Source organism: Epargyreus clarus, unplaced genomic scaffold, assembly GCF_041222505.1.
Source record: "Epargyreus clarus isolate Ecla_fem2 unplaced genomic scaffold, WU_Ecla_fem_2.2 ptg000017l, whole genome shotgun sequence".
Lineage (NCBI taxonomy): Eukaryota > Metazoa > Arthropoda > Insecta > Lepidoptera > Hesperiidae > Epargyreus > Epargyreus clarus.
The window spans coordinates 8,649,563-8,664,696 of record NW_027332225.1 but is presented as its reverse complement, the minus strand read 5'-3'; the positions used below and the strand labels follow the sequence as shown (position 1 = coordinate 8,664,696).

At 33.1% G+C, this 15,134-nt stretch overlaps 2 protein-coding genes across 2 annotated transcripts; both read right to left on the bottom strand.

The window, feature by feature from the left end:
* Nucleotides 1-611: 611 nt before the first annotated feature.
* Dsor1 (mitogen-activated protein kinase kinase 1) lies at nucleotides 612-7,508 on the bottom strand. The gene is made up of 8 exons (XM_073082363.1): nucleotides 7,205-7,508; nucleotides 6,153-6,322; nucleotides 4,489-4,764; nucleotides 3,901-4,094; nucleotides 3,162-3,326; nucleotides 2,438-2,605; nucleotides 1,610-1,765; nucleotides 612-1,171 (listed from the first exon to the last, which is right to left on the bottom strand). Exons 1-7 carry the CDS (start codon nucleotides 7,321-7,323, stop codon nucleotides 1,646-1,648), a joined length of 1,212 nt encoding a protein of 403 aa, XP_072938464.1. The 5' UTR covers nucleotides 7,324-7,508; the 3' UTR covers nucleotides 612-1,171; nucleotides 1,610-1,645.
* Nucleotides 7,509-8,191: 683 nt separating this feature from the next.
* LOC140748923 (uncharacterized) lies at nucleotides 8,192-14,885 on the bottom strand. The gene is made up of 6 exons (XM_073081883.1): nucleotides 13,808-14,885; nucleotides 11,519-11,759; nucleotides 10,582-11,049; nucleotides 9,919-10,097; nucleotides 9,410-9,571; nucleotides 8,192-9,144 (listed from the first exon to the last, which is right to left on the bottom strand). Exons 1-6 carry the CDS (start codon nucleotides 14,711-14,713, stop codon nucleotides 8,683-8,685), a joined length of 2,418 nt encoding a protein of 805 aa, XP_072937984.1. The 5' UTR covers nucleotides 14,714-14,885; the 3' UTR covers nucleotides 8,192-8,682.
* Nucleotides 14,886-15,134: the final 249 nt, after the last annotated feature.

The window sequence follows — 15,134 nt, the reverse complement described above, 5'->3', positions numbered from 1 at the left end:
AACCCTTTCGATTAGTTCGTCCTCGAATGCACTATGTTTTAGTATCACACCCCATGTTCAAGACACCTTGATTTTTACGGGACCCACACTAGTTGTGCAACTTTCTCGTATGATCATATATCCGGTATATGATAAGGAAAGTTATTAATGTGTCTAACATATTATATCGATTTCAAATTATATCGTTAGACTTCGTCAATGAAAAATTCCTACGAAAATCACATTTATTAGCCAATTTCTTAAATTAAAAAAATTAACTCTTTCAATTTCATGTTTGATGATCAGTATTCTTCGATGAATACTTACTTATTTTAATTACAATGTGATATGTTAACATCTAATTCCCATTAAATAGAGACGTGACATTTAAGCAACACATATCGATACTATTTCAGATAAAACTATACAACATAGGTGTCGCATTTACATATAACTTCATCCGATATCATAAATATCAAATATTCTGTCCAATAAGCATATTGAGTTTCAGAACAAAATCATGTCTATTACACGTTTATATTGTACAAATACATACGATTATTCAATAATTACAAAGAGTACAAAATTAGGAAAAGACATATATAAAGTTATTTGCATATCAACATTATCAACCCATATATCACAGATAACAATAATTAATATCACGCCTCTATGAGTGAATCCAGACTTAATTACTTATGAGCCCCATAATATTTTCATATTAAATTAATATCTGAAATATCAAAAACCATTTAAAACAGTATTTAGATATTTAAAGATATTGTGATAATAGTGGGGTTCTTTTAAAAACAGTGCAATATTTTCTTTCTTAAGATTTGTTGAACGACATTTCAAGTAACTTTTCAGTCAATTCTCTTAGACAGGAGAAAACTTCTCCTTTCAGTCTATTCTCTACTTCTCTTATTCGAGATCTTTCAATACAAGAGTACAGATCTTCTCAAGACCTCAGTAGGAGAAGTAGGTGGTATTGTTAATAGTAACGGAGTCTGGATCCACCAAAACTAAGTATACAACGGAGAGTAAGTAGTACTGAGAATGCAGTTGGTTTGTTTGACAATGGTATCTAGAGTTGACATACTGTGATGTGTCACATCGCGGTCTCGGGGCTACTCCTCGGCGCCAGCGTCCTCACTGATTGTCTCGCCCGCTTTCTCTTGGGAAATGTTTTGACCTGCAATTACATTGTAAATATTATTATGTAGTTGATTTTCATTTAGAATATTTCTGGAGAATTGCTTGGTCAATGGTTCATATTCACTTGATTGCACAGATATCTCATTTTGAGTCAAACAGGTTTTGATATTTTTGAGGTCTGATAACTCTCATTCGATTAGTACTGACCATATGTCGTAGAACCTTAGAGGAATTTAAAATAAAATTCTTACAAAATTATTTTCTGTCCCAATATCCTAAATAATTTACATTGACCAAACTTTGTTACACAAATTTATGTAAAATTTAAACCATTTGATTTCAACTAAGTTTTTAAAATAACCAAACATCTAAAACCAAAACCTGAAATCTATTCTGTGTACAGAGATTTACGCACTTTCGAGTATTCTTTAAGACAAGCGATTAGTATCAGTATAAGTTATAACTTAAAACTCACCCTTTTTCGCTGATGAAAGTATGCACTTCTTGCAGCTTATGAAGAAAAAGGAGACACGTTAGAATTAGGCGTTGAAGGCATAAGGTCCATGGTCTTGCACACCCAGCCAGCGATGTCCACCTTCTCCGCGTCAGCCTTGCGGATCCAATCGTGATTCTGTAACATTCACAAAATAAATAATAAATATTTTATAAGAAATAATTTGAAGTTGTTATAACTATTAGTGCTTGCACTCAAAGGCACCAATCAGGCAACATCTATTTCCATTCTAGTTTGAAGGTTGTTGTAATGGATGACATATTTTTCGTTAGCATTTCAACTTAGCTTTCAGAGGTAGCAACACATCAGTACCCAACCTCAGATAGGACTGTAATCTTATCCGAGATTGATTACAAGTGTAGGGCGACGGTAGCCATTTAACATCACGTGAAAAACATGCTTTTTTATTATTTCTGATACAAAAATAAGACTTATTCGTAATGCAGACTAAATATTCACATGAATGAATCAAATTAAATAAGTTGACAATTCTATAGTAACAATATAATGAACTGACATTCATAATAATTGTTTGTTTTATAGTTATTTAAATTCCTTTAGCGTTATGATCATATGCATAAATGACTACGTTTTCTTTTTACAGGAGACTTTCACCAGTGCCAATCAAATATGGATTTCAAAGATATCATTAATAAATAAATCGCGATATTAATTTAAAGTATCGCCGATTATTGTACCTAATTTTAAGTTTAGATAAGTTCATTATAAGTGAATGTAAATTCTTTTGAGAATAAAGATTTTTAAACCGAAAGATAAATATATCCTCACCATAAGCGTCTTGAGGTCGGCCCTCTCGTCGGGGTTCTTCTTCAGGCAGCGGTCGACGAAGTCCTTGAAGTCGTCGGAGAAGATCCCCGCGGGCAGCTTCGGCGGCGGCTCGTTCACGATGTAGTCCAGCAACTCGAATATCGCCATCGGCCGCGGCGAGTTCGGTGCCTGGGAACATCATCAGGAGATTAAAAACTATGATTATAAAATTATTTCTATATTCATATATCCACATTAAGTTTCTGATGGTATAGGTGTTTGATAGTTTCTAAATCGCTGCTATTAGAATCAAGAATCTAACAGTAAAATTAATGGCAATATTATTTTTTCTTAAATTTACTAAATAAACTATACAATGGATGTATATGTTGAAATAAATACTTTTGAGTTATATTGTCACTATGCTGGTCATTGTCATTATCACATAGCATTACTACTATAAAAACTGCAATTACTATAAAAACTAAAACCCCAACTGCTAAGAGATAACCCACTGAAAAGGGAAATAACACATTGTTAGGCCACAGCCTATGTCACTTCCACAACTTAGACTACCCCAACAACACCTCATACGTTATAATGAATAAATAGTTATATGGCGTGGCAAAGAGTGAGACACGCATACATACATACGCTCGAAAATCCTTACCCTCCACATTAAAAAAGTAACGATACGCAACTATTAAATCCCTTCAGTTAGTCATAAATTTTATTAAAAACTCACTTGTCCAGGTGAATGATCCTCATTCTGTCCACCAAAGATACCGGCCAGTGTTTTTGCGTCAGGCGGCGGGATCGGGTACATCCCGATAGCCATTTCCACTAGCGACAGCCCCAGCGACCATATGTCGGATTGCACTGAGTAGTGTGTACCTTGGAGACGTTCCGGCTGCGAAATGGACAAAAAGAGATTATTATTTGGCTATAGAAAATGATGTCTCAGTCCTCATAATGTCAGTATTTCTCGTTTATTTATTCCGCTCGTAAGGCCGCTCCTATAGTATTCCATAGAAACCAATTCAAATTAATCTCCAGCCCCTTTTTTTATATAATAGTAGTAGATGAACATGCACTCTTCCTGATGGCAAATGGTTACTGCCCATGCACATCTGTAATCAACTCATTAGATTACATTCCTGAGATCAGCTACAGATGCGCAATGGCTAGTGACCAGTGGACTAATCTGGATTGCCTTGGTAAATTATATCAGAACACAGAAGCGCCGGTAATCTTAAGATTGTTGTTCCAATAATACAAGCAATGTTGTTAGATTATTTGTGGCCCCCATTCATTCAAAGTTTATTTGCATCATCAACCACTAATTCAATGAAATATGTGACCATCTCAATGACATCTGCAGTTCACCTTACAAATTATTTGAATTATCATACTTCTTTGCTAGATCTCATTTTCGACTTACTTAATTCAAATATAAATATAACATAATCATACAAAATACTTACAGACATATAACTCCTAGTGCCTACAAATGAGTTGGCCATAGAATCGATGAGTTGGCCTGAGACTCCAAAGTCGCATATCTTAATCTCTCCATTGCTATTCACTAGGATATTCGACGGCTTCACGTCACGGTGCATGATCGCATGTTTATCCCTCAGGTAACTCAAGCCCTTCAGGACTGCAGAAGTGATAGTACCTGAATAAGGAAACAAAGGTTTTAACAATCGTTTTCATAGAATCATGTGAAGCTCTAAAATTGATCATTGTAAGGATTTGCATTTACATCTGGTGAATAGTAAAATGATAAAAAAAAAAATTAATTGAAAGTTCTGGTCATTTCAATTTCTGTTTCCTGTATTACAATCTCAACTTGATGAAGTAGTCATAATGTGTGAATGACACTAAATTTAATTTACGGGAAGGTATTGTGTCTAATTTTAAATAAACCAAGCAGTGTAGAATGCAGTTTTGTACCTGTGTAGTTGTATCGAAAATATATGTAGTATTTTGGATTTGTCAATGCTTGTGTAAAGTTTCCTAATTAACGTGTGATGAATAAATTAAATAGTCAAAGAAGGTCTAATAGCTACCTAAGATTGATTCAGGAATCCTCCCAGCCTTCTTCAAGATAAGATCGAGCGAACCGCCGTCCATATACTCCATACAGATGGATATCTCGCCATCACTGTAAAAGGCCCCATAGAACCCCACAATATGGGCAAAGTTGCATTCATGGAGGACCTTTAACTCCCTGATAATTTGTTTCTTGATCGCCGGCTTCACTTCCAAATGGATCAGCTTCCTTGCCATTATCAAGCCGGTGGACTTGTGGCGAACTTTCATTACTACACCGCCATTTCCTTGTCCTGTAATATTTATCCATAGTTAGATATGAAAGATGGTTTATATGCTCATTATCAATTTCTATCACACATTTCTAACAGAGAGTGGTACATTTTGGTGGAAGGGTGTATGTATTGGTTGACATATGACAGAATCATCTTAATCTTCAGGAATGGCATATCATTTAAATTTGTCTTCAGGTAGAAAATTTTCTATATTAAGTTAACACACATCTTTTGGTAAGAATTACCATATACTAGGTGGAAGCAAGCTTATTTGCTACTCTAATTTTATAACAACATATATCTTTATAGGATCTCAAATGTATTAAATATATTAATACCACACCAAGTTTGTATTTTATTTTTCTTTCCTTATTTGCTACACATTGAGGTTTTCATGTGTTTTAATTTAAATAAAGATTCATGCGTTTTTATATAGCAAAACAAATTGGTAATTTATAATTTTTCAAATTTCAATTTAGTCAAGTAAATGTATGGGATACAATGCAATTTAAATTTCTTATCTAGTGTTAATTCGAGTTCCAAACTAACATTTTGCACATAAACTGCAAAATGTTCAAAATGAAACGTAAATGCAGTTATCAGGTCTTAAATTACAATTTTAAATTGTACAAAACTTGCTTTACTCGAAACTGTTGAACTCTAATTGCCTTTTTACTTTAGGTAACCATGTCATAGTTCTTATCAAGTGCAATTACTTTTATCTACTTTTGAAAATAAAATGTTATTTATTATTTTTGAAAAATGCATTTTAGTAATTTATAGGAAGGAAGGAAACAAATTGTTTCTGATAGGTAATGAAATATTTTATCTACATTTATACAACTAAAATGAATTATAATACATAATATACTTTAGTCTGTATCAAAGCTACTAATAATGCAAATGTAAAACCATAGTATGTATATGGTATGTTCTTGGTATAAAATAGAATAATTTCTGTAATAGGTATAAGTTTTTAATTGTCATATTGTCTTAAAAATGTGCTAGAGAGGAGCACAGAAGATGCTTATGTTATTTAAGTAGAAAGGCATTCAATAGCTATGCGGTCCACTTAACATCCACCTGTGTAGATAGATGCCTTTTACTTAGCAACTTTAAACACAAGTGCAAGACTGCTGTGCCAATATAAGTATGGTGCAGATTTAAACTATGTTTACTGGCATTGTGTGTGCAGTCCCCATAATAGTCCCACCTAAAGTTGGTCACAGTTGTATTGCAAATGAGGATCAATATAAGATGTAATTTCCTCTCCCTTACCACTCATTTCAATACAGTACTTAACAGTGCTTAACACTGTTCTATAGGCAGAAATGGGTAGTTCAAAGACAAACCCTAAAGGGACAAAGTGATAACCTTAAAATAGTAAGAAATAATAGTAGAATTACCTAATTCACCCAGCTTTTCAAAATCATCATCACTTAATTCTCCAATCTTCTCTTTTTGACATAGGAATACTTCTATTCTACGTCTTTGTGTGTCATCCATTTCTATCTGTTCCAGCCTCTCTGTTAGGGCTTCTATGCTAGTTTTTGACTTCCCAGCTAAGCCCTGCCGGCTAATAAATAAATAATAATTAAATACTGAATACAACTAAAACCTCTTCAGTTGGTGCTGTGACTATAATTAATATTAAATCAAAGCTTTATTAAAATTATATTCCTACAAAACAATTTTTAACAGCAATAATCAAAATCCATATCACAATGTATTTAGTTTATGGACAAGAAGTGAGAAAGAAACTCCATAACACACATATTTTCCAGATTTTTTTTTATATAGATATTGTCTTAGTCTAATGAAGCGTAGCACAGTATGATATGGGTGTGGAGCTTTGTGATTCAAATAATCACATGTATAATATGCTTCTTAGTATTAGTTGATGATTTTATTTAAAGTATACTTGTCATTATATGTATAAAATGTTGCTGTTTTCTTACATACATATATAGGTTGTTATATGAAAGAGTAACCATAACAGATATCTGATTCATAGGTATAGATACAAACTAGAACTGTTTGATATTATGTGCGACATGAATAAACTATTTTAATGAATTATTTATTTTTAACACATTAATATTAAATGCTAAGCTTGAAATTATAAAGCATTGGCTTTGCTGTTCAATGTAATTTTTCATAAATTTAAAGATGCATTATACAAAGAATTATTTTAAAACTTTCAGTTTTTTTATATAATACCTATTATAAGAGATACAAAAGACACTTAGGCGAGTGTATTGAAATCAATTTAAAATATAGCGCGTATATTTCAATATATCATTCAGAATCAAATATCATGAAACCGAATATTGTAATTATTCTTATCACTGCGTTCTATGCAAAGTACGTGAAACTTTTTATGTAAAATTCTTATCAATGAACTAAAAAGACTTCTTTTACTGTCAGGAATATAAAGTAATTTTAGATTTATACTTACTCAGGAGCACTGGCAGATTTAAGCTGTGGAGTCATATTAGATGGTGTTATAGCTGGACCCGTCTCTATAGACCCTGGTGGGAGGGTCAAATTCAGCTTGTTCTTAGACATCTTACTCATCTTTGCTGCCCTTACGTCACGGCATTTAAGCAACGAAGAATGTCCCCTCACGAGCCGCAACCGCCCAACTCAGTGATTCACGTTGTAATTACTTGTAATGTAATCAAAACAATGAAATACCTAAACCATGTAGCACGAACAAAAATTCGTCGAAAGACCGTCAGCGGTCAGACAGAAAATAAATTAATGTTGCCATTATTCAATTTCTAATTGCCAGTTGCCACTTCGAAATTTTTACATAGATAAGATAGTGTAACCATTTATTCACTACGTCGTCTATGGTTGCATTTGTTAAAAAAAGCAAATATTTTTTAGGGTTCCGTATCTAGTATTTTTTGTTCTGTGTCCGTACCCAAAGGGTAATTTGTTCTAAATCTCATAGTTCTATATCGTATGCTGTCTATATTATGTGCTATATAGTGTTTCAAATTACTATGTATTTGTTTAAGTCATTATTTATTATACATTTATGTTCAGCCAAAACTGAAAGTTTTTGAATATAATTCCCTGGAAACTAGAAATTTACACACATATAAGCATTTATACCAGTTATCTTTATAAATTCAATAGGGGTACTGAAATAATAAATAAAAATCTGACTTGCTGAAAAGTTGTACACAAGTGAGCTGTTGATTCGAAAGTTCACTAACGTATGTTACGGTTGAGCCGAAAGGGTCAAAAGACCGAAACCGAAATTTAGATCGATCACTAAAATTTGCATTATTAGTACACATTCATAAAAATGTTGTTCTTGTTTTACATGGCTTTAAAATAATATTCCACTTCATCTTACAATGCAGATAAAATTTATAGGCTATCAATGAACGATTTAGATTCACATAAAGACAGTTTAGAAATAAAATTGCAGTTGTTTTATAAATGTTATAATTATAATCAGACATTAATATTAAGAAATTTATAATATTTACAAGAATTCAGTAACTATTTAAATAACTTGGATACTCATTTCAAAATAGCACAAGGAACAATACAACATACAATAAATCTTACAATCTATTCAAGTAATTATAAAGTAAAGTTCTCAAAATGTATACCTACTTCGAAAATCAACGTCAGGAGGACGAATATATTTGCCTTTTAATTTTCACCAGTTTTTTGTGGGTAATAGTTATTTTATGTATCTATTTGGGATCGATTTTTTTACAATTATTTTTGATATTACAGACAAAACAATCAACAACAATACACCTGAAACTCACACTGTGCTAAATTGGGATATTTGTCTGAAAGTGTAATAAGACCATAGTTTATAACTTCAGAGTAATTTAAATGCCTCCCTCCGAACTAAACACTTTTAAAATTTAAATAAATCAAAATATTTTACGCAACAACTATAAATTATGACTTAATCTTAGTTAAAAACGAATTAATTGCGGGCTGATTTTTCTTTACATCTGGGGTGTTCTTTTTAGCATCGGTTTTGGGTTTTTTACTTTCCTTATTATCTTGTTTTGCTTTCTTTTTGTCATTTTTGGGACTTTGTTGCTCCGATTCTGGAAGGGACTTTTTCTTTTTAACTTTTTTCTTCTCTGTTTCTTCTGGCTCACTCGAGGGTTGTAATAATGGAGTTGGGTCGTTCATAATCATAGACAATTTTCCAAAGTAGTTCCATAGTGCATCAACACACTTTTCAGGCTTCGAGCCATCACTAGTCTCCCACAGCAATCCATACAATCTTGGTTTTAATTTCTCTGTTGGTTTTTTAAGTTCCAATTCGAATTCGTCCTCCAGATGCTTCAGTCTTGCTTTTTGTGTTTCCGGCGACAAGGACAATACATCATCTTCGTCCATAGTCGCTTCCTACAAAATAAAGAAAAAGATAATATTTAAAAGTAGAAAACCTGTAATTTATCGCACTTGGACACACACATAGGTTATAATTTTTTAAAGACATTAAAAATCATGAATTATGGACAAAATCCAAGTAATATTTCTCTATTGTTATAGAGCTCATGTAGTAAAAATGAAGATACAATTTTTCAACAAAATCAATCAAAAGTTAAAAATAATTAATCTCACTAATATGTAACCATTATAATAAAGAGACATTATATGTAGTACTAACCTCATCACTAAGGTATCCATGGGGCACAAACACCTCATTATCAACCTCATACTCATCAGCTTCTTGTTCATCATCGCTGCCAGCAGCACTACCATCAATACTTTCACCTTCTTGCTCCTCTTCCCAATCATCATCACTATCAACCTCATAGTCTAGATGTTTCTGGAAAAACATATTTTATCATATATTAGAAGCAGACAAGCATGTAGCTATGTTAAGTGATAACTTCTAATCATGAACAACTATAACAGACTGCATAATAATTACATCAGAGTTAAAACAACATAAGTTTAAAGTTGACTGTCTACTTGAGCAAAGCATACCATGTGCCACAAATCAAATTCTACTTCAAATTTGTTTATTTCTTACCACAATAAAGCGAGTACAGTCACATTTTACTATATATTATAACAAATATTTAAAAATATGTGTTTAAATAAATATCTGACCAAATGAATATATATTTTAAGACTCTAGTGGAGGTGTTTATTCGCAATATTATCAAATACCTGATCTTGTTTGAAGGGTCTTCTAGGCGTAACATAAGAACTCTTCTTTCGCCAGGTACCCCAGTATGGTGGCCGTCGGTTTTCATGGAAACTAAATAGCTTCGGACGAAGTTTCTCCCGTACAGTAGACTCACATGTTAATATTTCTCCAGCACCATCCATTGGCGGCAATTCATCTTCTGAAATTATTACAATATAAAAAATTTTTACAAATATTCTTACAACTTCAAATATCGTAATAGTAATATTGTAACAAAGTTAGCATTTACACTATTTTTTTTTATTTTGTTTCTTTTTTATTTGTTTTATTTATTTGTTCTTTTTTTAACTAGAATAGTTTGAAGTGTGTTTTTAAATAGAATTGTACAAAATAAAAACCCCATGTCCGACTGATAGAATTCACACACTGAAACCAGTGGAACCAAGAAATTTTGTAGAACTGTTTGTTACTAATGCAATGCAGATGAGCATAACGAAGGAATTTATCGAAAAATTGTTTAAACAAAGAATCAAAACTTGTATCTACCCACCAACTTTACTTACCTAAATTTTGTTCGCTGGGAATCCAAAAGCAGATTGTAATAAAAGTTTAACATTAAACATGAGAATATAAATTACTTGTATATTAGAATTTTTTTTTCATAATCAAAAATATACACTTACCAACAATCATTACATCGTCATCATTTTTGTCATCTAAAGGCCAAGTTCTTCCACTAGACAGAGGCTTACTCACACCATCTCTTAAACTCTTGATATACAAAGATTTTTCAGGGACATTTTGTTCCGCCATCCCTAGATCTAAGGCCTGCCTTTTTTCCTCTGTAAAATTAGTTCTAACAGAAGGTGCTAATCTCATATCCGATTTGATAGTAAAGCTTGATAATACACTGCTTTTGCTGACCGGACCAGCTGTGGTTTGGTCTTTCTCAACCTTCTGTTTTGGTACAAAGAAGTTAACAAATGCTTCTGCAGCTTTTTTCTTTTTTTGTTCTTGTTCTAACTTCTCCATCTCCATTGCTTCCTGCTTTTTACGCTTTTCTTCCTCTCTTGCTTCTTTTTCCTTCTTTTTTTGTTCTTCCTTTTCTTCTTTTTCCTTCCGTTTCTGCTCTTCTTTCTCCTCTCTCATTTCTGAAGTGAAAAATAATCATGTTTAAAATTCAAGATAAAAAAAAACGCTTACAATTAACAATACTAGCAGTCAATAATGTAAATATTATTTATACTCATGTAATTGAGATATAGAAACCGCTTGGTACATATCACCCTTAATGAATAATTAAATATTATTTGAGCCGTTTGGACAAACACTAAGGCTTTTGATCCACAAATATGGCTGTGTCAAATCCCCCAATAGGACTGTGTGATTTTCATTGCTAACATTAGCTTAGCAGAATCGGAAATGGGTTTAACTCTATGTTTTAAATGGATGCGACTAAGGACTACAACTAATGTAGCTATAGCATCTTTCTAGTACATTCTACCCATTTACCATAAGTGGAGATGTTTTATAGTTTCTTACATAACTTAGCATTGACCTTTAAGAGATTACCAACATCTGTTTGTCGTACGCTCTTTGTAGATAAACAGACATACTAACTTTTCTCCAGCTCTTTCTGACGCTCCTTCTCCTCCCGCTCTTTTCGTCTCTGTTCTTCCTTCTCTTCTTTCTCTTTCCTTCTTGCTTCTTCTTTCTCTTCCTTCTCACGTTTCCTTTGTTCTTCTTTTTCTAGTCTCTGCTTCGCTCGTTCTTCTTTCTCCTGCTGCTTCTTCTTGTCTCTCTCTTGTTTTTCTTTGTCTCTTTCTTCCTTCTTCTTTGCAGACTCTAATTTCTTTTGGAGCTAAAATCAGGTAAAATTATGTAATCAATCTAAATAATAAGTACTACAGATATATGCTACTTATATACAACAATTACACAAAAAAATATTACATACAATAAGATCTATTCTTATTTTCCAAAAACCTATGTAATTGGTGTATCCGTAAAGATATATTTATATTAGTGATGCAACGGATATCCACTATCCGGCTGGATACTGGATAGTAGCACCTTTTCCTTACCATGGAATCGAACAAGTTTATTTTACATAAAAAAACAAAATACAGTCTGTATTATTCCACCATAGGATAGTGTTGCTTATACGGATCAAGTACTGGAAAGTGACAAACTAAAGAAAAAGGCTAACATTTCACACATTATAACAAATGTCTGTGGCGTAATGTTTCAAATCATTCAACAGGACATATTTTGTTCCCCCAGAAATTATATTTTTATGTTTGAGTTAATTTAGGTTATTTTTCATATTATTAAAATGGAATGTTAAGTTACTTGCTCTGCGTGGTATTTCGAAGAATTTGTTAAGAGTTAATATGAAAACGTGTGTAAAAATATTTTCTAAACAACGCCTTTTCCTTTGGTTTATCATCCATAAATATTTCCCCGAATTTAATCCTTACAAGCGACACTATTCAATGGTGGAATAATACAGGCTGTTTTATTCCAAGAAGAATTGGTTTGTTGCCCGGATAGGAAAATAGTTTTTTTTTTAAATCTAATGTGGCAGTTTTAATTTTTTATCTAAATCGGCCTCATACTCCTTTCAGAAATTTACGCTAATTTTTAATTTAAATGCCTACTTGTAAAATTCACGACTTTTAGACATACAGTATACAGGATATTGTAAGTGGTACTGTTAAAGTCCAAAGTCCAGTAAATCTTAGTGGTAAAAGCTCAAAATGATCTGAGATCATCGTTTATTTTGGACTTTTACACCATTCACTTGGTAAATCTTAGGATTTACGTCAGAATTTAGTGTTTCATACAGGGTTTTTTAGGTCCGGTTATTTTAAAGCTTTGTGAGATACAGCTGACTTGCTCTCTTGTCCTCTAATTTTGGCAACTCCCGCCCAATATACGGCTATCCGGTATCCGACCAAACTGCTATCCGTTGCAACACTAATTTATATTGCATAAAGTAATGCAGACCACCTTATAGTATGTGGCTACTACCATCTATAATCAACCCCATATTAGATTAGATTCCTACCTGAAGATGGAGACACATGAGCCATAATGGTTGAAATTAACAAAAGAACTTAATTGCTAAATCCTAAGTCACCATATTCTCTTTCTGCATCACTAGACCACTGCTCTGTTTTGTTTTAAAGGATAAAAAGAGGATGATGCTATATAAGTTAGCATCTGTGGCTGACTTTTGCCAGGACAAAAAGTCTTTTTAATGTCATTGCTTATATATAAGCACCAGTTACCAGAAGGCAAAATTCACTTCTTTATTGCAGTCCTATCACAGCCCATTTCATGGTAAGTGAACATTGTTCAGGGACACATCCATATAGAGCAGATTCTACCTGCAGGCAACCACAGATGCATTGTCACACCTGAGGAATAAAATGGTCACTTCATTTGTAAGTTTAGCGGCATTCACCCTTTCTAACGAAAAACAAAACTACTTCATACTAGAATTCAGAGTGGTTGTTGTACCTCCCTGGTCTAACCCTACTGGCTCGACCTTTCAAAAATAAGTTATAAAGTTCTACCGGTCCGCCCGAACTCGGCCGAAGATGCCCGAGCGCCCCTTACCAAACTTTTCACTTGACACCGAGAAGTCACTGAATAGAAATGTCATATTTTTTTTTTGTACTAGTGACGTGAAGGAATATGTTGTATCGGTAAAATAGGTTCATATACTACATATTAAAAGTATTTTTAGCCACATATAATACATAGATAATTTAAAATAAACCAAATACCAAGGCGCTAAATTCGGACATGTATGCATGTCCATGGGCCGATTAGGAAATTTTTTGGTACGGACATGTATACAAGTCACCGGGCATTCTAATATTAAATAAAGATATAAATTACCTGTTTTGGAGTCAAGTTAGTGTTCGATTCATTTAAAGACACATCCCCTTGGTTTTTAGAGACAGAAGTGCTCCTCATACTGCGTCTAGGGGTGGAAGGGTTGGAAGACATGGACTCATCACCAGTGCTTTGTGAGACATTCAGTTTACTTGCCTCTCTGTCCTTATTACGTGCACTATGCCGAGGTGTAGTTGTGATCGGTTCAGTCTTTGTATCAGGCTCTTCCTTTTCAGGTTCCGAGTCATGGTTACTTTCGACATCTGAATGTTTGTCACTTTTATTTTCTATATCCTCATTATCATTTGAGCTATTGTGTTCAGTTTTATCATTTCCAGTTTCTTCTTCTGGTTGGTTGGAATCTTCTACAACCACAATATTATCTGTGTTTGCAGTGTCTACATTCTCACTGGTTTGAACCGGTTCTGAAATATCTTTAGTTTCAACTTGAACAACTTCCTGTACCTCTTCATCAACATCCATGCCTTCAACGTCATCAGCGTCTTTACTTTCGGTCTTAGAATCATTTTTGTCAGAATCGACTGAGCCATTAGTGGCTACTGATTTTTTATTTTTCTTTTTCTTCGAGAACTTCTTTTGTTTCTTTTTCCACGCAGTATCCACTAGTTTAACGAATGGGTTAAGCAATTTTTCTTCTTGAGGTTTTGAACTGTCTTTACTGTTATCATCGTCACTTATGACTACCAATGCCTCAGCTGAGTTTTCTTTAGTGATTTTACCTATTTTTGTGACCGGTTCTGGCTCAGGCACAGACAGCTTCCGCTTCCTAGATGGAGGCGTGTCGGGTTTTGGTGAAACATCGATAATTTTGAACGGAAGACGAGCTTGCTTTAACTTTTTTTTCGATGGTGTCACTTCTTCATTCTCCGGCGACTTTACAGTTTTCATCTTTGTTCAGCGAATTTGAAACTTAATAGACAATATTTATAAGTTTCAGTTTAATCTTACTATTTGACCTCACACACTTATTTAAAAACAATCACATTTCTTTACACTTTTACTCTACAGCACTTTTGTACGGTTTATTACTTTGACAGAAATCAGAAAACGCGGGAGATCAGCTTGCGTTCTGCGATCTGAAACTCATTATACAATAACCTTATAAAAAAGTAAATACTAATACAAATTCCATATTTTAATATTATCCAATGAATATTAAGACAATAGATAAGTATTATCATTTATGCCTTAATGAGTAACTCAGCTAAATAATAATTCAATATTTTTAACTTACAATAAAAATGAAATAATTTACCAATGTTCAGGTTTCAGAACAGACCTGAACTTTATTTTTCTAAAGCAGTAACCC